General features: G+C 58.9%; 1 protein-coding gene across 1 annotated transcript in view; it reads right to left on the bottom strand.

Moving 5' to 3' along the window:
• Positions 1–27,134, bottom strand: part of MYO7A (myosin VIIA) — an 86,432-nt gene that overhangs the window by 9,621 nt on the left and 49,677 nt on the right. Inside the window, 23 exon segments of the mRNA NM_001099928.1 lie at positions 1,474–1,547; positions 1,550–1,626; positions 2,570–2,727; positions 3,525–3,628; positions 3,631–3,648; positions 4,486–4,676; positions 5,772–5,941; positions 7,651–7,777; positions 8,692–8,809; positions 10,920–11,090; positions 12,224–12,451; positions 13,322–13,495; positions 14,044–14,163; positions 15,297–15,423; positions 17,905–18,032; positions 19,341–19,430; positions 19,871–20,047; positions 20,299–20,502; positions 20,867–21,076; positions 22,106–22,213; positions 22,688–22,906; positions 23,440–23,524; positions 24,647–24,741. Of these exon segments, the coding sequence (NP_001093398.1) occupies positions 1,474–1,547; positions 1,550–1,626; positions 2,570–2,727; positions 3,525–3,628; positions 3,631–3,648; positions 4,486–4,676; positions 5,772–5,941; positions 7,651–7,777; positions 8,692–8,809; positions 10,920–11,090; positions 12,224–12,451; positions 13,322–13,495; positions 14,044–14,163; positions 15,297–15,423; positions 17,905–18,032; positions 19,341–19,430; positions 19,871–20,047; positions 20,299–20,502; positions 20,867–21,076; positions 22,106–22,213; positions 22,688–22,906; positions 23,440–23,524; positions 24,647–24,741 (3,173 nt within the window).

Raw genomic sequence — 27,134 nt, 5'->3', positions numbered from 1 at the left:
CTAAAGAAGCTTAAAGGGTTTCTAGAAGGAGCTGGCATTTGATCTAGGCTTTAAAGAACCAGGCGAATTATGATATGCCAAGAAGGGATGAAAGGTTTTCCTGGCTATGGGCACAGCACGTACAAAGTTTGGCAGTGTGGAAAGAGCCGACAGACAATAAAAAAAAGAATGAAATAATGGCATTTGCAGCAACATAGAGGGACCTAGAAACTATTATACTAAGTGAAGCTAGTTAGATAGGGAAAGACAAACATAGGGTATCAACAGACTCAAGGACTTTGAAGAACTTATGGTTACCAAAAGGGACAGGTGCTGGGGGGGAATGGACTGGGCATTGGGGACTGGCATGTACACACTATGGTATATGGAACAACTGGCCAACAGGAGCCTGCTACAGCTCTGGGAGCTCTACCCCGTATTCTGTGATGATCTGTGTGGGAAGAGACCACGAGAGACTGGACATGTGCATATGTGTGACTGGATCACTCTGTTGTACAGTAAAAATTATTAACGGTACATTAATATTTTCAGTTAATATTACTTCAATAAAACTTAAAACTGTATATCAATAAAACTTAAAAAAACAAAGCTCTTATCCCATACCAAAAAATTTTTCTAAAAATCTGACGTGTATGGAGTTCCCATCGTGGCGCAGTGGTTAACGAATCCGACTAGGAACCATGAGGTTGCGGGTTCGATCCCTGCCCTTGCTCAGTGGGTTAAGATCCGGCGTTGCCGTGAGCTGTGGTGTAGGTTGCAGACATGGCTCGGATCCCGCGTTGCTGTGGCTCTGGCGTAGGCTGGCAGCTACAGCTCTGATTCAACCCCTAGCCTGGGAACCTCCATATGCCGCAGGAGCGGCCCAAGAAATAGCAAAAAAGACAAATAAATAAATAAATGAGAAAACTTAAAAAAAAAAAATCTGACGTGTGCTTCGACACTGGGGTGTGAGAGAGGAGAGAGTGACAAAGCCGGGGTGGGGGTTGGGGGTTTGAGAGCAAGGGGAGAGGGCGGGGCTTCTCGCAGGCTCTGGGATGAGCTCCTGCCGTGGTCTGGGCCATCAGGGAGCAGGTGACACCCTCTGGGATCTAACCTTCCCCTGCCCATGAGGGTTTTTAGCCAGAGTGACTGACAGCCAGCTCAGCCCGAGCGAGCCAAGGCCAGGACACCTGCTCCGCAGATGAACCTGCAGGCGACAGGGGAGTCCGGCAGGGGAGGGAATCCAGAGGAGGGTCGGGTGGGGGGGGGGGCGGAAATTAGGAGGAGCTGGGGCTGTTCCCTTGGAGGAGGACAGACTGGCCCTCCTCCTTGGGCCCTGAGAGGTCACGAGGGAGGACGGACTGCTCGCAGGCACAGCCTGGGCAGGTAGTGAGCTCCCCGTCACAGTGGGCGGGGGACACTGAAGAGTCCCCTCCACTGTTAGCCCTCGCGGTGGGGGGGCCTGACCCCCACTCTCCCACCCTCCCGGCTCACCTGATGTGGTTGTCGGTCAGCTGCTTCACGATCTGCACGTACACCTCATCCTTGAGCGGCTCGGCCTTCAGGGCCCCTCGAAGATCTGGTCGGTGAGCTCGTTGACCGAGCGCATCCTCTTGGAAGGGTAGTCGCCCATGTACTTGAGCACAGGTGGCGAGCCGTCAAGGAAGGCTGCGGCCAGCCAGGAGGCAGGTGGTCGCGCTCCCCGCGAGGTTGGCCTCCCCTGCCGTGTGGCCCTGGTCCTCAGGCTGCTCACCCCGGAAATGGACACGCTCTGCCCAGCCTGCTCTGCCTGCCCATGGCCCGTGCCCTCTGGCCCCCTCCTCACTGGCCATCCTGCTCCCACCTCCAGAGTCCTCACAGCCGCCAGGATAAACTTGGCCCATCACAAATCTAACCGCGCCACCTCATGCCCAGTGGCTCCCCATGGCCTCAGGACACAGTCCTGGCTTCTTCAGAGGCCTTGGGAACCTTTCATGGCCAGCGGCATCTTCCCATTTCCTTCTGGAACTCCGCCCTGCAGCGGTGCTGAGGTATTTTGTGCCCTCGAAACACCCCTGCTCTGTTTCACCTCGGGGCCACTATACATGCTGCTCCCTCTGTCAGCAACATCCCCCACCCATCTCCGCTTTGGACAAGGCCGACCCAGTCTCCAGCCTAGATGTTTCCCCCAGGAAGCCCTCCCTGCCCTCCCCCAAGGCCAGGGCAGGTCAAAGTACGGCCTGGCCCCATCACAGCGCCGACCCCATTCAGCATGCCCCCCTTAACCATAAGCACCACGAGGCCAGGGGCTGGGGCTGCTCACACTGTCTGCATGCCTGGCCCAGCACAAGGCACAATACAAACCTGTCCACCAAATGACAGGTGCAAGCAGAAATGGGTGAGACGGCCCCTGGCACGCAGCAGGTGCTGGGCATGTGGACAGAGCAACCCTATCAGCAGCCCTCCTGAGGTGCTGGGCCTCTCAGAAGGGAGGGGTGTCCAGATGGAAACCCTCCAGGCCAGGCCCACCCCACCTCGCCCTGGGGTCCCGCTCCCCACGGCCCCCACCTGACCCTCCGTGTCACCCCCTCACCCCCATGGGTGTGGATATCGATGAAGGCCAGGCAGGCCTCCTGCGAGAGCTCCTCGCTGCCCAGGATCTTCTTGAGCAGCGCCTGCTTGAGCGGCTCCCGCGTGTGGCTCCAGAGTCGGTCCTTGCCGCGGGCCTTGGACACCATCACGCGGCTCAGCGTGTGCTTGGGGGGCGGCCTGCACAGCACGGGACCGTCAGCGCTGACGGCCGGGTCGTGAGACCCCAGCCGCATCCAGCCCCACGCAGGCAGCCAAGGTACTGCCTGGCACGTCCCTGCTGCGCCCGGTGACCTGGGATGCGTCAGCGGCCCTGCCCACGCCTTTCTCTCTCAGCTGATCAGTGGAGATACCAACAAGGCTGGCATGGCCCAGCCAGCCCTGCCCACCTCCCCAGCCTGCTCCCCCACTGCTCCCTCAGCCCCAGCCCTGCTGCTGGTAGCAACTCCTCCACCTGCCGGCACAGCTCTGCTCAGACAACACCTCCTCCAGGACGCCTGGCCTCCATCTCCACCCGCTGCCAGCATCTCCATCACAAGGCTAGGTGCACACCAGCTGCCCGGTTTCATGCCTATCTCCCCACCAGGACTGTGAGTCCTGAGTGCCCAGGACCCCATCTGGGTAGGCAGTCACAGTATCTTTTGTTGTGTTTTTTTTTTTTAGGGCCACAGGTGCAGCGTATGTAAGTTCCTAGGCTAGGGGGTCTCATCGGAGCTACATCTGTGACCTACGCCACAGCAACAGCGGAGCCTTAACCCACTGAGCAGGGCCAGGGATTGAACCCACATCCTCATGGATACTAGTTGGGTTCATTCCTGCTGAGCCGCAACAGGAACTCCCAGTCACAGTATCTTAAATGAAGGAAGGATGAGGTGACCCAAAATGAGAGGATCACGCAGAGGGACTGAAACTGCCCACCCAAGGGTAGCAGAAGCCTGCAGCGCCCCTTTCTGGGCGCACCCCCCTTCTCCCATCACCTGAAGTAGTCGTAGGAAAATTCCTCCAGCGTGTAGGGCTTGGCGCGCACCTCGGGCTCTGCTGTTCGCAGCTGCAGGAGCCGGATGACATCCTGCCTCTGGTCGGTGTCATGGTGACCAGAGCCTAGAGATGCAAAGATGGGGAGCCGAGGTCAGTCTCCACCGGGGGCCCCTGGGAGCCACATGGTAGAGCCCGGCGCCTTCCTGCCTGGGGCTGGGGGAGGCTGCCTTCGTGGGGGTGGACCCTGTGCCTCATTCTGGCCCTGGGAGCCCCTTTCCTCCTGGGCAATCTCTGAAGGTACCACTGCCTCCATCCTTCGGGGCTTAAGACCCTTCCCTCGGTGCCAGGTTCTGAACCAGGCTGGGTCAGTCAGAACCCCTGGCAGGAGACGCGGTGCCAGTCAACAGAGCCTGGCTCAGGAGCTGCCTGCAAAGCTGGACTCCTCGGTGCTGGTTCAGGGGCACCTCCAGAGGACCAGGGCCTCCCTTCCCAGCTCGGCCCTCGCTGCTTTTTGTTTTCATTCTTATGATTTTTATTTTTTCCATTACACCATTCTGTCAATTTCTACTGTACAGCAAAGTGACGCAGTCATACATATATATATTTTTTTTTTCTCACACTATTCTCCGTCATGTTCCATCACGACGGACGAGAGAAAGTTCCCTGCCTTACTGCCCTTCTGGACAGTGCAATCCCCTTCCCCCCCAGCCACTCTGCTCCCACCCCCTACCCCTGGGCAGTTCCCCATCCGAGGCGGTGTCTTGGCCCCTCCCGCCTGGCACAGGTTTGACAATTGCCCTCATGTTAAGTGCGCGCTCCTATAAGACCCCCGGATCATCTTCACAGAAGCTCCAGGGCATGAATCTGCTGTAACCCCTCACTCCACTGCACAGATAGGACAGGAACACAAGGAGGGGCCGGGGGAGCCTCGCATCCGCCCGCCACCCCCAGGCCACGTACCACAATCTCCCGCGGCGGCATGGCAACCGTGGGCATGACGTACACGCAGTCGGTGGGGAAGTCCCCGCGCTGCTTGGTCCTCTCGTTGATGCCACTGGCCCAGCCCGAGTTCATGACCTGCTCGCCCGTGTCGTGGTCCAGGATGATGAGGTCCCCCTTGGCAAAGCTGAGGAAGCCCGACTCCTCGCCCGCTGGAAGGTGCAGGGGAGCAGGGCAGGGGCCGGGGCAGCGGGGGGAGAGGCGGGGTTGGAACACCTGTATTCCAGCTGCTGACCCACTAGCCTCTCCTCCCTGCTGGAACTGAGGCCCTGTCGCTCTCATAGCTGCTCAGCGGTCGCCCTGCCTGCAGCTCAGCAGCCACGACCCTCACACAGACAGCCGTTAGAGAGGGCCACTCCCCTGCTCAAAAGCCTTTCGGGGCTCCCCATTGCCCCAGACGGAATCCCCCACTTCCTTGACACGCTCGCAAGGCCTGCTGTTGGGAGACGGTCTGCCCAACTCCCTCTGCCTCATCTCCCCCTCCTCCGGCCTCACCTCGCTGTGTCCAGCCAAACCCAACCACTTGCCATTCCCAGGCACACCTGCTCTCTCCACCCTCTGCCCCAAACTCTCTGCTCACACACATCCCCCCACCCCACCCCCGCATCCCAGGGCAGCAGGGGCACCACTCCCCCAGGGTCCCCCAGCTGCTGGGCTTCCCAGGTCCCTGCCTATCACAGGAACTGCTGCTGCCTGCTCCCCTCCCCTCTCCCCATTGAGGGCAGGGCTGGCATTGGTTCCATCTCTTTCACATGCCCTGCCCAGGCCCCCAAAGGCCCGGGGATGCTCAGTCCATAGCCAGGACTCTGTCATCATTTGGGGAACACCAAGGAGGGACCCCTGATCTCATGTGGGGCAGGTGGCAAGCAGCAAGCATCTAAGGACCAGAGGGAGGAAGGTTCCCCTCAGGACACAGCTTGAGGGCACAGAGTTGGGATTTTTGGGTGTGGGGGGTAGGCGGTTGGTGGGTTTTTTTTGCTTTTTGATTGATTGTTTTTGGCACCCACAGCATGTGCAAGTCCCCAGGCTAGGGAGCAAACCTGATCCAGTGACAAAGCTGGATCCTTAACCGCTAGGCCATCAGGGAACTCCCAAAGGCACAGAGTTTAGCTCTTTGGTCCAGTTGGAGCTGAGGGTGTCCGGGGAAGGATGGGTTACAGGTACCAGCAACCTTCAATGCCAGGCCAAGGCCGAGGCGTGTATCTGCCTAATACCCTGACCCCCTGTGAAGGGAGGGAGCCACTCACCAGGGTTGGGGTTGTCCTGCAGGGCCACCACGTACTTAGACCTCTTTCGAAGCCCCTCCAGGAAGGTGACCACCAGGTCACGGATGTCCTCGGCGTTGCTGGAGGTGAAGGTGTACTCGTCCCCCTTGATGGTGGCCAGCGTGAAGCTGGGGGCTACCAGGTTCGCTCCCCTGCAGGACCAACACGAAGAACAGGGCCCAGCCGGGGTCAGTCCTGCCCAGCCCGCGTGAGGTGCAGCACAGCCCAGGTCAGAGCAGCCCAGCGAGAGCGAGACACGGCACTGCCTGAAGGACACCAAGGCCACCCAGTCAGATGTGGCCACGGAGAGGCCGGCCCAGGCAGGCTGAGGGCAGACACAGCTCAGCCTGGGCCAGACATGGCAGGGCCAAAGTCACACCCAGTCGGAGGCCAGCAGGGGGAGCTCACTTCCCCGTCGCTGTCTAACTCCTACTCACCCTTTAGGTCTCAGTCTAGATACCACTTCCTCCAGGAAGCCCTCCCTGCCTGTCGCAGCCCTCAGCATGCTGGTCCCTATTTTAAAATGGCTTATTCGGAGTTCCTGTCATGGCTGAGTGGTTAACGGATCCAACTAGGAACCATGAGGTTGTGGGTTCGATCCCTGGCCTTGCCTTGCTCAGTGGGCTAGGGATCTGGCGTTGCCGTGCGGTGTGGGTCACAGATGCGGCTTGGATGCCGTGTTGCTGTGGGTTAGAGTTAGGGTTACCCTAACTGGGGTTAGACGTAGGCTGGCAGCTACAGCTCTGATTAGACCCCTAGCCTGGGAACCTCCATATGCTGCAGAAGCGATCCCAGAAAAGGCAAACAGACCAAAAAAAAAAAAAAAAAGGGGGGGGGGAGTTCCCGTCGTGGCGCAGTGGTTAACGAATCCGACTAGGATCCATGAGGTTGCGGGTTCGGTCCCTGCCCTTGCTCAGTGGGTTAAGGATCCAGCGTTGCTGTGAGCTGTGGTGTAGGTCGCAGACGCGGCTCAGATCCTGCATTGCTGTGGCTCTGGCGTAGGCCGGTGGCTACAGCTCCGATTCGACCCCTGGCCTGGGAACCTCCATATGCCGTGAGAGAGGCCCAAGAAATAGCAAAAAAAAAAAAAAAAAAAAGGCTTATTCGATGTCCACCTCCCCTCTCGAGTGAAGCTGCAAGAGGACAAGGATGATCTTGTCACCTCTGCATTCAGAGCTGGACATGACCCAACCCTGGTGTACATCGGACACAGCCCAGAGACACTCCTATCAGCCCCAGATGCGGGGAGGGCACTGCCGAGAATGCCAGCCCATTCTAGAACCTGCTCCCCTGTGCACTGCCTTTGTCAATTCACAGAGCGCTCTCCCATGGATTACTGCATCAGTTTCTCACCACTGCGGCTGAAGGAACGTCAGGGCCTCTATTTTAGGGACAAAGACATGGAGGTCCCACGCAGGCCCCCGAATCCCGGGCCAGCTCTTTTGGTACACGCTCCACTGTCCCTGACTGGCCTGCTAACCACCCATGCCCAGCACAGAACTACCAAGAAGGTGCTGTAATGCGCCCCCCGCCCCATTAGAAGGAAGGTGCCTGACGGGTCTGCAGGGTGCAGCACGGACTGCTCAATCACACGCGACCACAACAGGCCACCGCGTGTCTCTGCACCTCGGTCATGTCCTCTGTGAGGTCGAGACTTCTCCCAAAGGCCCTGTATGACCCACAGCGAAGCCCCGGGAGCCGTCTCCTTCCCCATCTGGCTGTGTCTCTGTCTGCCCCTGCTCACTTCAGAAAGGGTTGGATCAAGATCCTGAGTTCGAGTCCCCTCTTTGCCACTGGTCTTCGTGCAGCTTCGGACAAGTCCCCGCCTGGCACTCAAGTGGGCTGTGGGGGTTGGACTGACCTGCTGCTGGACACGGCCATGATCTCGGGAAAGGACAGCTCCAGAAGCACCTGCTCCTGCTCATCCACGAAGTAGACGCCCGTCCAGTTGACGGCCACGATGACATCATTCTTGGGGAGGCTGGGGCCTGGGGCAGAGACAGAGGCACTGAGAGGGCGCCTGCCCACTCCCAGGCCCAGTCCCTCCCAGTTCTCATGACCACCAGGGAGCTCGCCAGGGTGGGCTATGTTAATGTCCATTTTACGGATGTGAAAACTAAGGCTCCGAGAACACAATCTCCTCTGGGGCCAAAACCCCAGGTGTGGTGGGAAAAAAAAAGCATTGAATAAGAGAACTGGGAATTCCTGTCGTGGCGCAGTGAAAATGAATCTGACTAGGAATCATGAGGTTGCAGGTTCAAATCCCCAGCATCACTCCGTGGGTTAAGGATCCGGCATTGCCACAAGCTGTGGTATAGGTCGCAGTCGCGACTCGGATCTGGCGTTGCTGGGACTGTGGTGTAGGCTGGCAGCTGTAGCTCCAATTCGACTCCTAGTCTGGGAACCTCCATATGCTGCAGGTGTGGCCCTAAAAAGAAAAAAAAAAAAGAATAAAGGAACTGGGTTTGAGCCCCATCCCTGCCACTGGTCTGTGCAGCCCGGGGTAAGTCTCCACCCTGCGTGTGTAGTGGAACATAGGGAGGGGTTACACTGAGCCCCAAGGTTCGGCCTGGCCTGATATTTGGTGGTTTTTGAAGCCTGGCACCAGCACCAGGCCTGGCATGGAGCAGATGCCCGGTACTGACAGCCTGAGGATGGCTGAGCAAAGGGCCTGTCTGGGTCTGTGTCAGCCACGTCCACTCTCAGCTTCGCAGGGTCAGCCCAGCCTGTGCTCTGGGCCACCCTCTTCTGTACACAGTAGGTGCTTTAATGATCACAAAACCCAGTGTGTTGCCAAGTACCTATGACGCAGACTGCAAGGAGACAGGACCCGCTCAGCACACCGACCTGGACAGAACAGGCCACGGAGGCAGGGGCAGGAGGCAGGAGGGATGGGAGGTACCTGAGAACTTGTAGGCTTCGTAAAATCTGGAGAAGAGCAAGGGCCACTTGAAGCGGGCATAATTGACCACATCCTCTTTGACCTTCTGGGCATCAGTTCTCCTCTGGGCATAAATCCCCTGGACGGAGACAGGCCAGGACAGGGGACAAAAGACATGGCATGAGCTCTGTGTGGAAATCAAATGTCCCTGTCCCAAAGCCAGAAGTGGGCTACCGTGTCCTCCCGTGCACCGTGGCCTCACCCCCGCCCACAGCCTCCCCATCTCTCTGTGTTCCTCTCCTTCCATCAATTGCCCAGGAAGCACTTACTGGAGACATATGGGTCCCCCCACCAGGGGGCACCCAATTCAGCAAAGTGACAGGAACGCCCATCATCCCAGCACAAAGGGGAGCGTTTGGACAACAAGAACGTGAATGTCTAATTTGGGGAGCCGGGGTGGGGGTGCTGTGGGAGGTGGCCAGACCCAACCAGGAAAGGGAGCGGGAGGCGGGAAGGGAGCCAGGTCAGACGGAAGCATGGGCAAGGCCACCAGCCACTGTGAGACTGGGCTTTCCATGGAAACTGACAGGTGAACCCGGGAGTCAGAAGAACGCAGGGTGGGGAAGGCTGCAGTCTGGACGGGGCAAGAGCGGCGGGGAGACGACGCGAAGCTCCTGGCGGGACACCCAAGTACGGATGCTCCATCATCTAAAAAGATCCCACTGGGCTTTGCCAAGACCTGGGTGGAGTTAGAGTAGAACTGGACAGACCAGAATGCACTCATGGTTTTGAGCAGCTCCGAACACAAACACAGATAAAGACTCGGCATGTGTGTTGGCACGCGGGCCGTCCCAGGAGCAGCGAGTACTCAGGGGTAAGGGGTTCAGGGCCTCAACCCGATCTCAAGCGGCTCAGAAAAAAACAGCATGTGTGTGCACAGACAGAGGAAACCATAAAGCAACTAAGGGACAAAGATAATAACCGGTGAGTCGGGGCGAAGCGTGCGCTGTACACAGTAGGTCTAGTTTTTGTAACTTGCAACTTTTCTGAAAGCGTGAAATGATGTGAAAATAAAATGCTTTTCCCTGGCTGACCCTAATAATCACGCCAATTCACACCTGCCCACTCTACACGGCCTGGCCCAGGGCTCTGGGATGCAGGACGGGGCACTGCGGGCCAACAGGGAGACCCAGCGAGCTCGGTCATGGGCTCTGGGAGGGCCCAAAGCACATCTGTTCTGCTCACAGCTGTGTCTCCAGGGCCCGGTGCAGTGCCTGGCACACCGCAAGTGCCCCAAACAAGAGGAATTCGTGAACAACAGCACCCAACCCAGAACATGCCACGTGCACCTTGGCAGTGAACCCCCAGGAGGTTCAGGGCAGGCAGAGGGGCAGAGGTGGGGGCGGAGGCTGGAGCTGCCGGCTGGAATGGATGGGCTTCAGCAGCTGATGGGGGTGAGGGGTGCGGGAAAGGAGGTCACCAAGCACAGAGATGCAGAGGGGGTGGGGGGGAATGCACATCTCTTCTGGAGAGGGCTGGGGGGGCCGGGAGGTCCTGGGGTGAGCCAGGCCCAGAAGCAGAGGGGGTGCAGGTTCAGGTAGAGGGGACCCCTGTGGGCAGCTCACCAGGGACGGGGAAGTGCTCAGGGGAATAGACCGCAGGGCTTGTGGGTTAGGGGAGAGGCCGCGGGGTGTAGGGGACAAGAGATCACTGAACTGGGAGCCCTTGAAAACTCATGTGCAAAGATGAGTCTGCTCTTAAACAACTGGGGCCTGGAGCTGGGGAGGCTCGTGGGGCCCCTCCAGCAGCCAGGGTGCCCCACCCCCACCAGGCCCAAGCTGCTCCACTTGGGGTGGGCCCCTCAGCTTAGAGGGGCTAGTTATGGGCAGGAAGTTGGCCCGGAGCTCTTAGAAGGCAGACGGAAGGGGCACTTTCTCCAGCACGCCTCCATCAGCCCTCCTGAGCTGCAGCTAGGAGCTGCAACCCCAGGACCCATGGATCCTGGGTTTCTCCCATGAGGCCACGGGGCTGGATCTGATCCATCTGTGTCCCTGGCGCCCAGTCCAGAGCAGAGGGCAGAGAACCCAAGTGAACCAATATCCACGGTGCAGAAAGGCTGCTGGGAGGCAGGAGGTCAAGGCTGCTGTCCTGTCCCTCCAGCCCCATAGACAGACAGACATCAGGTGAGAGCTGCGACCCCTCTGATTTCTCAGGTCCCTGCCCCTCCCTCAGGACACCGGCCTGCCTACCTTCTTGTGGGCAGCAATGGCCAGCTGGGCCCACTTCTCCAGCGTCCTCAGGGGCGTGATCTCGCGGTCGGGGATGTAGGTGGGCACGAGGTTCAGGAGGCGCTCCAGGATCATCTCGGAGCCATAGTCCACAAAGTACTGCTGGGAGGCCAGCTCGGCCAGGTCATCCTCCTAGATGCGGGGAGAGCCCATTCGCGCTCCCTCTGGGGAGCCCCTCCGGGCCACCAAAGCCCCCAGGCCCTGCTCCTATAGCTCCCAGACCCTGTGCTCTCCCCGACTCTCCAAGCTCCCAGCTGCTTGGTGGAACCATGAGCTCCCCAAGCACAAGGCCACACACCCCTTCTCCTGGGTCCCCTCAGCACCAGCACAGAGCTTTCCAGGGGCACATGGTCCCAGCAGTAATGGGTCAGCCACTACATTCTCAGCCTGGTGAGAGGGGTCTGCCCTGGAGAATGGGGGCCTGGGTACCACCGGAGACTGTCAGAGGAGGGGACGCATCGCCATGGCTACCTCCATCACCATGGCAACACCACCGCGAATAATCAAGATACTGAACAAGCGGTGGGCAATACAGCCAAGGCTGTAGAGAGCCAGATGGGCTCTGAGCATTTGCCCCTTTCCTACCTGAGGCTGGTGCATGGCAGCCCCAGTGATGCCTGCCTGGGGCTCCCCAGGTCTCTGGCAGCAGGGACAATAGAGAAAGGCTCTTGGGCACCTTGGAGGCAGTCGATGTTTTTCACCTAGTTCAATGCACTCTGGAATTGTGCTAGTATATTCTGCTGCATATCAGCTCACCAACACCAAAACCACTACCCTCCTCACCCCCACATCCCCAACACCATCACCACCGTCACCTCCCCTGCACTGCCAGTGCCCCCACCACCCCTCCCCTTCCCTTCATTTCCGTCATCCTCATCCCGCCGTCATAATCACCAACAGACCCGGAAACATCACGGAAACGTCTTCGCCACCAAAAGCCAAACCACCACATCGATTCCTGTCCTCAGGAGATCGAAGGAGACACATGTGCGAACTCTGGTCTAAATGGGTGGATCTCTGACTCCTTGAGAGTAGAATCTTCTAGACTAAGTCAGAACACTGCAGCCCGTCCTCTGTGCCACGCCGCACCGCGGGGAAACCTCCGCTAACCAGATTCAGGCTACTCGGCAAAGCCCTTGCTCCCAGGTGGTGTGGCACGCAGGCGAAGCCAACCTCCACCTTGGCCGGGGGTGAGTCCCGGACAGCAGCGCTCAGCCGAATTCAGAAAGCAAGCAAGCTCGGCCAGAAAATTAGCCCTCACTCACCTTCTCACACCGGTACTCCCCAAACTTGACCCCTCGCACCACCTGCTGGTAGATGAGGTTGGTGGCCACGCTGTCTTCCGAGGGGTTGTGCCAAGGCGTGAAGACCTCTTTGCGGAAAAAGAGCCTCCACGGGGCGTTGCGCTCCTGGGCACCCTGCTCCTTGGCATACTGCTCACACTGGGAGATGGCGTCCATGACGTGGTCACTGCCACTGCCCAGGGAGGACACCTATGGGCACAGGGTTGGAGTCACCCAGCAGAAGGGTGAGCAGGCAGGGAAGGACTACACCAAGCCACCAACTGTTCTCGTTGGGATGGAAATCAAGGCTCAAAGAGGGGACAGGCCGGGCCAGGTCACCCAGGAGGCAGACCAGGACGGGCTCCCTGGACCCCCCCCCCCACATGGGCTCTGAGCTGGCATACCACATGCCAGGGCCCATTTCCTAGGGTAAGCCTTTTGTGAACTCTGATGGACAAATGACTGCCAAAAACCCAGAGGTGACCTGCTGGTGAGAAAAATCCAGACAAATGGCACCAGACATGTTTCTATCATTGGACCTGCTGGGGTAGGGGGTGGGGGGCCCCTCTGCTGGGTGTGGACACAAAATCACCCACCCCCGGGGCCCAGCTCAGCAGAGAAAGCTCCAAGCCCAGGTGCCCCCCAGAGGCCCACTCTCCAGGCACTCGGTAACGAGTGAAAGGGAACCACCACGGAGCCGTGATACGTAATCACAAGTCCCTTTACAAGTGGGAAAACGACTCTCAGGGGGCCAGCGGCTGTGCCCTCTGGCACAGGTAGGTCTCTCTCCCATGTTCCTTCTCTGTCACTAGCAGAGGGTTGAATCCACCTGGGCCCGGATGGCTGAAATGAGCCCCGGGTTTCCATCTCCCTTGGACTGTCGGGGTTCTCTTTAGATGCTCAGCACCTCCGTGCCCCTAAGGAGTCGGGGCAGAGCCAGGGTTACCACTGGTTTCCGGAGGAGGAAACTGAGGCCCTGGAGGACCCGTAACTGCGTGAGGGCAGCTGAGCCAGGAGGTGGCAGCACTGGGGCAGCAGCGGGTGGGTGGTCCAGGGGCGAGGCTCCAGGGCTGGCCTCACCTTGTCAAACAGGGCGACGTAGAGCGAGAACCCGAAGCGGTCCTTGAGCGAGATCTTGTCGGCCAGCGCATTGCAGAGCTCCCTGGCCGTGGTCGCCGAGTCTGTCAGCAGGGTCTTGGTGGTCCCGTCCATGAACGTCACAGGCAACATGATGGGCTTCTTGGACTTGGTGGCCTGAAAGTGACCCGGAGGGTTTGTGGGAATCCTTCCCCTTCACCACAGCTCGCTCCCTCCAGGCTCCCAGCTCCCTGTGGGGTTGGAGCCCTCGGACCCCAGCATCCACAGGGCAGGGCCTGTCCCTGGTCACAGGCATCCAGGGAGCCCTGCTGTGCTCCCCACCCGGAAAGGGCCTTCAGTGTCCTTGAGTTGGGGCCCGAGGGCGGGGCCATCGGGCTTTGCCACATGGCAGACGTTTCTGCCCTCTCATCACATAACCATCACAAGAGCCTGTGAAATTATCTTTAGTGCCATGTTGCAGACGAAGCCACGGAGACACAGAGGAAACCCCGCTGCCCAAGTCACTCTGACTGTAAAGCCAGCAGATGGGAGTCAATCATCCATGAAGGCTTCCTGTTCCAGGCCTGAGATCCCAGAACAGCAGGGCAGGTGCTTGAAGCATCACAGAACCCAAAGCTGGGAATGTTTCTGGGGCACTGGCCACACACACACACACACACACACACACACACACACGCCCGCCCGGGTGGGGCTGGGGGCCGCACCTGCAGCTCCAGCCAGCTGGGCGGCTGTGTCCGTGTCCCATTGACGAAGGTCCTTCTGAGCCGCTCCTCACAGTAGGGGGCGTAGCCAGGTGGCCCCCCGTGGATGAAGTTCCGCAGGTACTATGGACAGAGGACCCGCTGAGGGGACCGCACGCCAGTCTCCCTCAGGGACCCCGCCTGAGCTAGGCTGGGACTGGGGACCCTTTTCCAGAGGGCTTGCACCTGGGCAAACATCTCCTTGACCGACAGAAAAAAAGAACCCAAAAGGGACTAAAAACAGCCGCCGCACACGCAGGGGGGATAATAACGAACAATGAGATACAGGAAGGCCACAAGCCAACTGCCACTTCCCAGGGGCTGGGAACAAAAGCAGGCCACTGCCCATGATCCCCCACAGCACCACCAAGGGGTAGGCGCACCGCCTAAGCCACCCCTCCTGCCCCACCGACCACTCGGCCACCACCCTCCCCTCACTTAGGGAACGAGCCCGCCCTCCTCGGAGAGCGAGCAAGGCCACCTGTTTCGTGTTCTCGTGCCCTTGCGCTGCAGCGCAAGCTCCAATAAAGCCTTGTCTGATTTTGTCATCTGGCCTCTCATCAACCTCTATTGATTCAAGGGTCCAGGGACCCCAGGGAGCACCACCTGGACCCACAGAGCAGCCTTGCCAGCTCTCCTGCCTCTGGTCCTTCTGCCCACATTCAGCATCTGCTCCTCAAAGCAATTCCATCCACGCTCCTTCGCTCTCCAGATCAGGTCCATGTGCCTCACCGCGGCACAGGCCACAATCTGGCCCTCTCTGGTCTCAGCTGCACCTCCTGCCTCACCCCACACACCACATCCCCTTCACCCAGCTTGACTCCTCTACCTCCAGGGTCCACCTCCCCGACCCCTCCTGACTAGGCAAACACCTCCCCCTTCCCAGAGCTGACCAGCTGGGTTGGTCCTGCTGTCGCCTGCTCTGCCTCCGCCTTACTCCAAGGCCTGGCACCAAGGAGCATCAAGAAAGTGGCCTGAGATGAACTGAAGTGCTTCAGATAAGCCCGTGGGAGGCCCAGGAGATGCCATGATTCCATCCAGCGCCCCGTAGATAAAATGGGGCTCAGGGAGGTACAGGGAGGTGGGGGGGTGCCTGGGAGGAGGGGAGGCCTTATTGCCAAGCCCCGCTGGGTCTCTTTCCCCGTGCTCTGCCCCTCAATGCCAGGGACCAGGCTCAGCTCCCCTTCCCACCTCTGGAGGCCAAATGCATCCCCTACCTTAACGAACTTCTCAGAGGGGGCGAAGCAGCCCACGCAGAGAGACACGAGGATCCAGCCCCGGGCATAGCTGCTCTTGGAGGGATTGTGAGTGAGCTGCTTGCTGATCTGGCAGTAGATCTCGTCCCTAGGTGGGCAGGGTGCCAGGAAGGAAGATGCCTCAGAGAGAAGCCCTGCCCTCCCAGCAGCAGGTGTGGCTTAGCGTGTGCTCACCCACCTGCCAGAGACCCCCCCCCCCGGGAGAAGGCAGAGTGGGGCCAGGTGGGGAAGGCTGAGCCCGGGTCTGGGGCCACGGGGAAGGGCCTGGCCTTGGAGACAGCTTCATCAGGCATGAAGCATGTTCCCGATTCCAATCCAGAGTCTGCGGCTGGGACCCCATGGTCCCGAGGGTGGTGGGCCCCCTGCTCCTGGACACAGCGGTCACGGTCACGGGGGACCACTCTGATGAGAAGCACAGGCTCCACCCCAGCCTCATCCCTCACCCAGCTGCGTGGCCCGAAGGGTGAGGTCACCTCTGAGACCAGCCCACAGTCACGGCAGCAGCCCAATCTCTACGAATAGCAAATGGCAGAGCAGAAATAGGAAAAACATCTGGGGAGTTTCTCCGGGAGATGAAATGGGTAGGGACTTTAACTTTCTCTTGAAATACTTCCAAAATGTTTGAATATTTCAGTGGCCGCATATTACTCCTTAGATTAAAGCCATGAAGTTTTTTGTTTTGTTTTCATGTTAAAGGGAAATGATAGCACCTTCCTTCTAGGACTTCTGTGCAGAACAATAAGCCAAAGCTTATAAAGCACCTGGCACAGTGCCTAGCACAGCAAACCCCTATAGATGCCCGCCCAGCTGCAGTGAGTACAATGCTGCCCACCTATTCAGGGCCAAGAGCAGAGCGAGACCCACCATGGCAAAGTGGCCACCAGGGGGCACTCCCTGCCGCTCTTTCCTCTGAAGGACCAGCCTGAGCGGGAAGTGGGGGACGTCCTCACTCACTGGCTCCCCAATCTTGAGAGCTCACGGACCAATACAACTTCAAAAGAAATTCTGGAAGTTGCTAACTTATTCTTATGATAAATAAGGGCATTTAAAACACACCTGCCCACTGTATCATAATCATTTTCTGAAACAGGTAATTTCATATCCAAAAAGTAGGAAAGGCAAAACCTTACAACAAGGAACAGTCCTTTAAGTCAAGTGTAGACTCATCCTTAGCCGTGGAGCCTTAGCCCTCAGGGAGTCGGCACCCCAGCCTTCTGACTTGGTCCAGGGCTCTGGCACTGTCTTCTCTAGAAGCGACTATTTTAGGGCTGATGGTGAGATAACTGGGAGGCAAATCTTGCCCCTTAAACATACCTTGGGCAACTACCTTTCCTTCCCGGAGGCAGGTGGCCCCGGATGCTGAGACCATCTCCGGTATGATAGCAGCTGGCCTCAAGAGCAATGAAAGGGAGGCCGGTGACCTTGGGCAAGTCTCTCCCCCTCCAGACCTCAGGTCTCCCGTGGGTAAAATGGCACGTGACCTCAGCACCCGCCCCATCCCGCTGTCCTCCCAGCCAGCATACACAGTTCCTGGGATCAGCTCTCCTAACCGGCCATCCCGTGCAGGTGGAGTTCTCGGAGAAAGTCCCGTTATCCCTCCACTGACACAGCGGAGCTGATTCCTTAATTGCTCCTGAAAGGTCATGGATCATCCAGCTCCTCCCCAACACCCCAGGGACCTGAGCAGGGGCCTCTCCTGAGCCTGAGTGGGGAAGGAAGCATTTGCAGGATCCCAGGCAGGCTGACCACAGTAACCTTGACCATGAGCCTGGGTCAGGTGCATTGAAAATGCTGGCAGGGGAGTTCCCGTCATGGCGCAGTGGTTAACGAATCCGACTAGGAACCATGAGATTGCGGGTTCGGTCCCTGCCCTTGCTCAGTGGGTTAACGATCCGGCGTTGCCGTGAGCTGTGGTGTAGGCTGCAGACGCGGCTCGGATCCCGCGTTGCTGTGGCTCTGGCGTAGGCTGGTGGCTACAGTTCCGATTTGACCCCTAGCCTGGGAACCTCCATATGCCGTGGGAACGGCCCAAGAAATAGCAAAACGACAAAAAAAAAAAAAAAAGAAAATGCTGGCAGGGATGGAGTTACAGCAGGAAGCGCATCTCAGATAAGGATAACAGCAGCTACAGGTTACAGAGTGCCCACTATGGAGGTCCTATGTCACACATTTTCATTGTTTTTTCTGTCCACAAGCCTATGAGGTAGGTACTTTTGCAGGGGAGAGGCTGTGCCCATGGCATGCAGAAGTTCCCAGGTCAGGGACTGACCCTACACCACAGCAGTGACAACACCCAGGTCCTTAACCTGCTGAGCCACCAGGGAACTCTGAGGCAGGTACTATTATTATTCCATCTTTACAAATGAAGACACGGATGACTGCAGAGATGAATTCACTCTACCAAGGTCACACAACCAGCCAGCAGAAGAGCTCAACACAGGCCTGCTTGGCTTAATCTGTTGCTAAGGTGACAAGGCCACCACTCAGCCACCAAGAGCCTTTCCAGGCTGCACTCCAGGAAGAGCAGGATGCCTCCCCCTCCCTGCACCCCTACCCCTCAGGCACTGACCGGAGTCCTGGTCGCAGGATGCCGTTGCCAATGATGAAATGCAGCTTCTCCAAGTTGGAGGTGGGCCGGTCCTCCAGCATGCTGTTGCCCTGCACCGTGGACTCCCCGTCATGCAGCCTCTTGGTCACCTTGGGGACAGGGCTTGATCATGACTTGACCAGGGCCCTGCCACCTGCCGGAGTCTGCCTGCTCCCCTGAAGAACCGACTCCTGGGAGTGGCCAGGGAGCTGGCTCCTTGCCACTGGCATACACCCCGCCCTGTGCAGAACAGAGCTAGAGAGCACTGGCCCCGTGCCACCCACTTCCGGGGATAAGGCTCCTCTGCAGCCTCCTTGACATCCACCCCCAGCCCTACCCCAGGGAAGTCCCCTCAGCCAGGACAGGCACCTACTTCTCTGACTCTTGATGGGCCACGCACCCTCTTGGAACCCAGAGGACACCAGGTTCCAAGCTCCTGCTCATCATCACCCATCACTAATGCCCTGGCCCCTGTGTGACCAGCCTCAGGCCCGGATTCACACAGATGTGTTTCTCCTCTCTGGTCCCACAGAGCCCACAGTGCCAGCCTGGCACTCTGCCCAGAGACACACAGTGGGTGAGCAGACAGACTGAGTGGGAGGTCCTCGCGTCTGCTCCGCCCCCACAGCCACCACCTCACGCCATCGCCCTGGGAGCCCGCTGCAGGCATGTTCTTTCCTGGGTGCCTTGGATCCCGAGCGACAGAGCTGGGATTCAAATCGGGGGCTACGTAGCTACAAGCCTGGAGTTGAGCCTCAGGTGGGGAATACAATGAGGGCAGAGGCAGCACAGGCTATGGAAGACCCCGAGGTGCAGCCTGACTCTGCTGTAGAGGGGAAGGCTTCCTGGAGGAGGTGACCCCCAGACAGAGAGGAGAAAAGAGGAATGTTAGGCAGAGGGACCCGTATACACAAAAGCAGGGGCCTGGAGAAGCCCGGCCCCTACCCTGCACATGCCTTAGTGTGTGTCTGCCTGTCCTTCCCACTGGACAATCCTGGAGCACGGGGCCAGGACAGTGCTCAGAAAAGCACAAGGTGACTGAATGAATTAATTCAAAGAAATCAATAGCACTGCTGCCCCATGAGCGCTCTTAATCCTACAGAAAATTCTCACGGGCAAAAAGGCCCCAGGATCAAAGGCAACAGGTCCACATCCTGGCAGGAAACGCCCTCCCTCTCGCCATCTGCCACCCCAGCCCCCCCAGCTGTCGTGTCCCCTCCTCTGGGAAGCCTCTGACTGGCTCCAGCCTGAGCACACCTCCCTCTTCCTCACATCACGTCTGCCTGATGACACCTAGTGCTGTTCTGCCAGCCGTCCAGCACCCCGAGAACAGGCAGGGTCCACTCCCACCCCCATGGGTCCCGAGCCCAGCCTCGCCCCAGCCTGGGCTGCCAAGGCCATGCAGCGTCTGCTCTGACCTCCTCTGTCAGTTTGGACTTCTTCTTCAGGGTCAAGTGCACCAGCTTGTGCCTCACGCTGCTCTTCTTCTGCCCCTCGGGGAGCTGGGCCTGCAGACAAACAGGGGTCAGGGTCAAGCAACGGGTTCCGGTAAGGACAAGAGCAGCTGACAACGTGGCTGGAACTGTCTCACCTCCGCACTAAAGTTTACAACGTATAACCCCCCTTCCCCACCCTCAACCCCACCTGGGAAGTGACCAATGGGAAAACGGAGATCTAGAAACATCTAGTAACCTGCCCACCCCTTCTCAACCAGCCAACCCTGAGGCTGGCGCGGACTGCAAGGCCTGTCTGCCCCGCCGGGGCCTCAATCGTGGTCCGCACTTTACAGTTTAGAAACTGCTCACTCATTTGTTCCCACAAGTAGAGAGGGGAGGACAGGGCTTGGGGAGGTGAGGCAGAGGCAAGTTTTAGGATGCTCTTTCTCCTGAGGACCCTAAGGCCGGGGATGGCCTGGGAGGGACCTCGGCCAAGGGCACCTGGGACTCACCTCGCCCTCGCCCTGCAGGGCCTGCAGCTCCCTCTTGTACGTCTTCTTGCCCAGGGTCTCGTAAATCTTGGTCATGACAGGGATCTTCTCGCTGCCGTCACTCATGGCCGTGTGGTACTTGGGCTCAGGGAGGTCCCCCATGAACCGGAGAATAGTGATCCACACCGCCAGCGCCGCCTGGGGACAGAGTGACACCAGTCAGAAAGTCCGGGCGCCGGACGCAGCTACAGCCGTCAGAGGGATCCAGGGCTGGGGCCAGGCGGGAGAGCCCCTCGGGAGGACCTCTGAGCTGTCCTTGGCACCTGGCCCGGTGGCCCGGCCCCAGGCTGGGCACATGCGCGCGCACGGGCAACAGTCAGCCCTGGTCCCTGCGCACCAGGGGCCCAGCCGCGCAGCACCCACGCTGCCACCACAGCCCCAGCCCTCACCAGCTGGTCGCCCTCATCGTCGTGGTACAGCAGCGGCTGCTTGAGTGGCCGCCGGGTGTAGGTGTGCGTGGTTGTGCCCTGGAAGTAGGTGGCAGCGAACTTGGCGAATTTATACTCGGAGAGGTCCTCCTCGTCCTCGTCGGGCAGGGGCAGGGCCGCGTCCAGGTCCTCCTCCACCATCTCCCTCCGTCCCCGCTCCAGGTCCTGGGGGGACGACAGGGGTTCCCTGCCTTGGGGGCCAACCCGGGGCGGGGCCGTGATCCCTCAGCCTGTCTGTGAGGGGCCAGGTCTTCCTCCACGAGTAGAGGGCTCTGTTCACCCTGTTTGCTCCCCAAAGCCCAGCACGTGGGAGATCCTTAATTGACGAATGAATAAAGGTTTGTAAATGGCAATAACAGTGACTGGCCCAAGGTCACATGGCAGGGTGGTGGCTGGACGGGGCCTGGGACTGCGGCCCCTGACCCCGGTTATCACGGCTGCCCTCTGCTCAGAGGGGACCAGATAGACTTTAAGAGCAGGGAAGGCCACCACACTGGGGCCCGCCCCAGCCCTTCCCCCTGCCTGGTACCTCGAAGCCGCTAGGTGCCTGGCCCTCCTGGCCTGGCAGGCCACCCGAAGTCCCCAGGAAGCCAAACATCTTGTCCACCATGTCCGAGTGATTGACAGGCTCGTGGCGGGCCCTCTCCATCTGCTCCAGAAGCTCCTTCTTCCGCCGAGCCTCCTCCTTCTCCTTGAGCTCCCGCTCTGCATCCTCGCGGGCCAGCTGGGCCAGGCGCTCCTGCGAGGTGGGGGTGATGCAGCGTCTGGGAGCAAGTCCTCCGGGGGAGCCTGGAGCCCCTGCAGCAGCCAGGCCAGAGCCCCAACCTCCAAGAGGCCCTCCTGGCCACCTCTCCACCCTGCAGCATGCCCTGCTCTGCCCTCGCAGCCCAGCACAGACAGATGCCAGGCACTGAGCCACAGAGACGGCTCAGAACAAGCCCAGAGAGTAATACCACCTGCCCTCAGCTGGGGCCACCTCCTCCAGGAAGCCTCCTCATGCCTGCCCAGCTGGAGGGGACCACACCAACCCAGAAATCCCAGAGCCACTGGGTGGAGGCTCTCGACCAGCGCTGTCCAATAGAAATACAATGCTCGCCATGTATATAATGGCTACGTTTAAAATAGTTTTTTAAAAAGTAGGTGAGGTCAATTTTAATAATGTATTTCATTTAACCCAATATTCCCAAAGTACTATCTCAAGATGGCATATGGAGGTTCCCAGGCTAGGGGTCCAACCAGTGCTGTAGCCGCAGGCCAATGCCACAGCCACAGCAACGCGGGATCCAAGCCGAGTCTTTGACCTACACCACGGCTCACAGCAATGCCAGATCCTTCACCCACTGAGCGAGGCCAGGGATCAAACCTACATACTCATGGATAATAGCTGGGCTCATGAACCGCTGAGCCACAACGGAAACTCCAGAATTAATACATTTTTAAAAGTACTGAGATATTTTTATATTCCTTTTTTTCAACCGAGTCTTCAAAACTTAGTGCGTAGTTTGCACTTTGCCCTTTCAAGTGCTCAGTAGCCACACGTGGCTGAGGGTTCCGTGGGCTCAGACTTTTTATCCTGTGTCATCTCCCTGCTGAGTCCCTGGAGCCATGCACTCTGGAGCCACAGTCCCCTGGCCTGGCCGGCACAGGACAGGCACCCCGCACACAAATGAAGGCAGATGGCATGGACGGAGGAGTGACAGACACTGTTGGCTGAGAGCTGCCGAGACGGCACCTGGGTGTCTAAGGAGCCAGCCTGTCCCCAGCACACCTGATGCTTGCGTTCGGCCTCCTCCTTGGCCTTCTTGGCACTCATTTCCTTCCGGAGCTTCTCCTCCTCCGCCAGCCGCATCTTCTCAGCCTCCAGGCGCCGCAGGTACTGGGGGAGGGGGGGGCAGCGGCAGCAGAGTGAGCCCCGAACTGCATGTGGCCATCACTCTGCTTCTCGCCAGCTCAACCCCACCTGACCCTGGCTGAGCTCTGAGACAGGGGAGCGACTTTGCCAAAGAATCTGACAGAGAGGGAAACTGAGGCAGGTCTCATAGACAGAAATTCTGCAGGCCTCATAGGCAGTGGGGGCACCATTGATCCAAAGCCAGAGCAGGCTGACCTTGGCTTCCCCAAGATTCAACAGGACTGGGCCCCCCACCCTGGCCTTGGCCCAGAGGTGGGAAATGAGGGGTCCGGACTTGTGCCTTCCTCAGAGAAGGTAGAGCCCTACATGCCCCCGAACCCGCCATGGCCAGGCCAGATTCGGGGGCAGTCTGTCTACCTGAGGTGGAGCAGTGCCCTTCAGAGGATATAGGAGTCACAGGGCTCAGAGCCGTGGGTGCTGTGGACCCGGGACCCTCACCTCGGCCCTGAGGCGCCGGTGCAGCCTGCGGGCGATCATGCCCCGGGCGTAGGCCTGCACGGTGATCACGGCCCAGAGGCGGTGGCGGAAGGCCTTGCGCACCAGGTAGGCTCGGCAGCGGGCCTGGAACTCGATGATGCGCCGGCGGGCCAGGCGGTACTGCTGGTGCAGCTTCCGGGAACGGTGCAGGGCCTGCAGCCGCAGGAAGCCCAGCCGCATCTGCAAGGACGGCCGCCAGCTCAGAGCTGCTGCCCTGACTCCATACCAACCCTGCCCACGGAGGTCACCGCCCCGGGCTCCGCTTTCCATCCAGCACTGTGCCCCCAAGGCCCAGCAGTCTCCTCGCCAATCAAGATTCCCAAGGAGTGGCCTTGGCTTCTCCTGAGATGGGGACTACCCACCAGGGACCCCCATCCTCAGACCAGGGGCCAGCCTCCTTTCTGTCAGCCTCCTTAGCCCCACGGCCAGGCTGCAGCACACCTGCTTCATGGGGGTCCATGTGACACACCCGCTCCTGGCCCCCCCTGAGGTCTCAAAGAACGCAGGGGCTCACAACCCACCAAGACATTCCCGAAGAAAAGCACAAATGCAGTGAACCAGACAGGGAGCATCAGAAGAACCAGGCTTGGACTTTGGGCTGCAGGAATGCAAGGGGCTGGCGGGAGGCCAGCCAGGTCCCACAGAGAGCTGCTGCTGTGGCAACAGAACCAGGTTCAAAGGCCTCATGGTGAAACAGACCCAGAGTTCCTCACCAGCCCATAATTCCTCCTGCAGTTGTGGCCCCGCCAGTGCCTCTGGATCAGCGTGGCAGCATTCTTCAGCTTCAGGAAGTTAGACCTGAGAACAGCAGCGTGATGCAGAAGCATCTCAGAGCAGAGAATCGGCGCCGGGGTCCAGGTGGGGTTTGGAATCAGGGGCGCAGGGCTGAGTCCCAGCTCTGGGTCTCCCTGGCTCCCCAACCTTGGGCCAAGGCATATGTGACTTCTCTGAGCCTCGGCTTCCTCATCTGTAAAATGGGCAAAATAATACCTGCCCTGCCTGCTTCCTAGGCTTCTCACATAAGCCCGAAAAGGTGAGCATTCAGAGGGTTATTTGTAAATAAATGTATGAGTAATCAGTATATAAAATAAAGATTAAAAGCTTTGGATACTATAAACATCACTTATAATTGATAGTCTAACTCCCTTAATTATAGATGAGGAAACAGACTGGATGAGGTCAGGGCTAGAGGCCTGGTCTTCTGACTGGGGGAGCACCATGCCGCTCCCCTGTGCACACCAGGATGTGACAGTCATCTTTGACCTGATGGAGGACAAAGACACACTACAGACAGCAGGTGTCTCCTGAACACAGAAGTAAATCAGGGAGGAGTGAAGTATGGCCACACCAGCGTGTGTGAGCCAGGGAGCCAACACATGGAAGCACACACCCTAACGAGAGCACAGCCGTGGGAGGGGGTGGACAGACGGGTGGATGGAGAGAGGGAGGGAGGGAGGGAGGGCGCGACCAGAGGAACTGCAAGACGGGCGGGCTGTGGAATCCTGTGGAGCCTGGATCACAGTCAAGGCGGCCCGGTGCATCTGTGAATCGTCACAACTGCTCACATGCCCCTTAAGTGGGATACGGGACGCATTTTGTAATTTACAAAATCTCAATTTGGGAAATTTCACCAGACATCTGAGACCCACAGAGTATCCACGTGTGTGCCTCGTGTACCAACGTCTGCGGGCCTGTGCGTAGGAGAGGGTACCGTGCTCCCCCAGCAAGGGGGGCACCGCCGGGTCTGTGTAAATTATGTGTACATCCATGTGCACATGATCAAGTGTGTATGTGTGTGCTTGTTTCTATGTGTACATGGGGGTTCATTCCCAGTGTTCACGGGGGAGAAACAGCGGTGAGCCCAGCACATGCACACGCACGTGTGTGGGCTGAGGTGGGGGACCTGGTCCGGGCACAAACCTGTCTTTGAAGCCCCGGATGACCTTCTGGAGGAGGATGACTCTGTCGGTGATGGCCTTGTCCCGCTCCACCTCCAGCAGCATGTCATGGTGGTCCTGGAGGGCAGAGCTCCTGAGGGGCGCCCCCACTCACCCCTCCAGCCCCAAGGCTGGGGCTGCCCCTGGTGGGCTCCCTCTTCCTCCACTCAGAGTGTAGGCTCAGGGCTCAGCTGGGCCTCAAAGGCTGCCAGCCCTGCTCTGGCCCCCAGGGGGGAGCCTCCCGCAGCCGCTAGTACACACAGGTACTGCTGTAGCTGTTTCCCAGACCCTAATTTGACTGGCTGGAGCCTTTCCCAAGGACCTGGGTGGGAGGAGCCTAATTTGACTGGCTGGAGCCTTTCCCAAGGACCTGGGTGGGAGGAGCCTAGTTTGACTGGCTGGAGTCTTTCCCAGAGACCTGGTGGGAGGAGCCTAATTTGACTGGCTGGAGCCTTTCCCAAGGACCTGGGTGGGAGGAGCCTAATTTGACTGGCTGGAGCCTTTCCCAAGGACCTGGTGGGAGGAGCCTAATTTGACTGGCTGGAGCCTTTCCCAAGGACCTGAGTGGGAGGAGCCTAACTTGACTGGCTGGAGCCTTTCCCAAGGACCTGGGTGGGAGGAGCCTAATTTGACTGGCTGGAGCCTTTCCCAAGGACCTGGGTGGGAGGAGCCTAATTTGACTGGCTGGAGCCTTTCCCAAGGACGTGGGTGGGAGGAGCCTAATTTGACTGGCTGGAGTCAGGAGGCCCCACACATACACACACTGGCTTCATCCCTGTGCCATCTCTACCCCAGGCCTGGCTCTTCTAGAGGTCTCTATCACCTCAGCCTCGGACCTGGGTTCAGGGTCATTTCTCTCCAGAACCTTAGAAGCAGCCTCCTCACCAGTCTCCTGGCCTCTGTTACTCCCCCTTTGGCCCTCCCTCCAGGACAGATCTTACAGTGATGACCCAGGCCCTCCCCCTTCCCCCCCTCCCTCCCACCCCCGCCCACCCCCTCGCCTCCTCCCCTGGCACCTGGACCGTCCATCACCAGGCCCCATCCCCTTCTCCAGGTTTCTCTCATCCTCACCCCTGAGCCCCCAACCCTCACTCTGGCTGAACAAAACTTCAGGGTTTGTTCAAAACACAAATCAAAGGTCTCCACGTGCCGGCCCTCTGCTAGGCACTGGAGTGGGGCCACAGTGAACCAAGCAGACCCGCGCCCTGGCCTGGGGAGGCTGAGTCTGGTGAGGAAGCCATATCTGTCAAATAATCACAAGACACCTTACTTGGGGACAGGGCTTGGCCCGGAGGGGCTGCTCAGCTAAGGCTTTCTGAATGAGTGATTGAATGAATGAGGGTTGACATCTGGGGTCTGGAAACCCCTGCCCATTTTTTTCTTTTTTTCTCTCTCTCTCTTTTTAGGGCCGCGCCGGAGGCATATGGAAGTTCCTCATCTAGGAGTTGAATCGGAGCTGCAGCTGCCAGCCTACGCCACAACCACAGCAACACAGGATCCAGGCCACGTCTGCGACCCACACTGCAGCTCACGGCAATGCCAGATCCTTAACCCACTGAGCAGGGCCAGGGATCGAACCCTCATCTTCATGGATATTGGTCAGGTTCGTTACCGCTGAGCCACAGTGGGAACTCCCTCACTGCCCATTTCTGAAGGATGCAGACAATGACGGTCCTGGGAGGCCTTTGGCACTAGATGCCATCGTGCTACGTGCCTTCCCTCCCTTACCCACGTGGGCTGGGCATCAGAACCTAGGAGACCCAGTCTCCACTCCAGGTCAGCTCCTGACCTTGGGCTCTTCGCTTCTACGCACTGAGACTGAAATGGGCAAAATAATTCTACCTCACGGGACACAGAACATGCTTTCCAGGCAACAGCTGTGAGGCGCACAGGCAGGGGACCGTCAACCCATTTTCCTGATGGGGAGACGAAGGCACTGGCCCAGGCCCCTCAGCCAGGAAAGAATTAGACAAGCAAGGGACTTCCTCTAGCTCAGGCCTGGCTCCCTGTGTCCCTCTCTGCAGCTGTCCTGGGCTGCCCGGGCCCCACCCCATGCCAGAGGAAGGAGCCTGGCCCCATCCCCCAGGACAGCCAGGAACCTACAACAGCAGAAATGGAATTGGGGAAGCCAGAGGTCACAGTGTCCCTGCTGTAGCCATCCCGCCTCCGCCAGCTCCTGCACGCTCTGTCCCAAGGCCAGGACTCCCCGAGCCCGGCTTCCTGCTCCCAGCCCTGCCCCCACCCACTCCCAACCGCCCAGCTCTCAAGGTCCTGCCCCAGCTGTGGTGGGAGCCAGAGAGCCCCGGGTGCCCACAGAGAGCTAAGTGGGTGGCACACGGCTGACCACTGCCCAGGATGAAGCTTGCCTGGCAGAAAATCACAGGCAGGACCCAAAGATACACTCAAGAGCCCCCCACCCCCTCCATCCGCACCACCACAGGTACATCCCACTGTACAGCTGGGAAAGTGAG

The sequence above is a fragment of the Sus scrofa genome, chromosome 9, assembly GCF_000003025.6.
Source record: "Sus scrofa isolate TJ Tabasco breed Duroc chromosome 9, Sscrofa11.1, whole genome shotgun sequence".
Classification (NCBI taxonomy): Eukaryota; Metazoa; Chordata; class Mammalia; order Artiodactyla; family Suidae; genus Sus; species Sus scrofa.
Note: the sequence above shows the minus strand (reverse complement) of the source record. Positions and strands in the feature narration are given on the sequence as shown.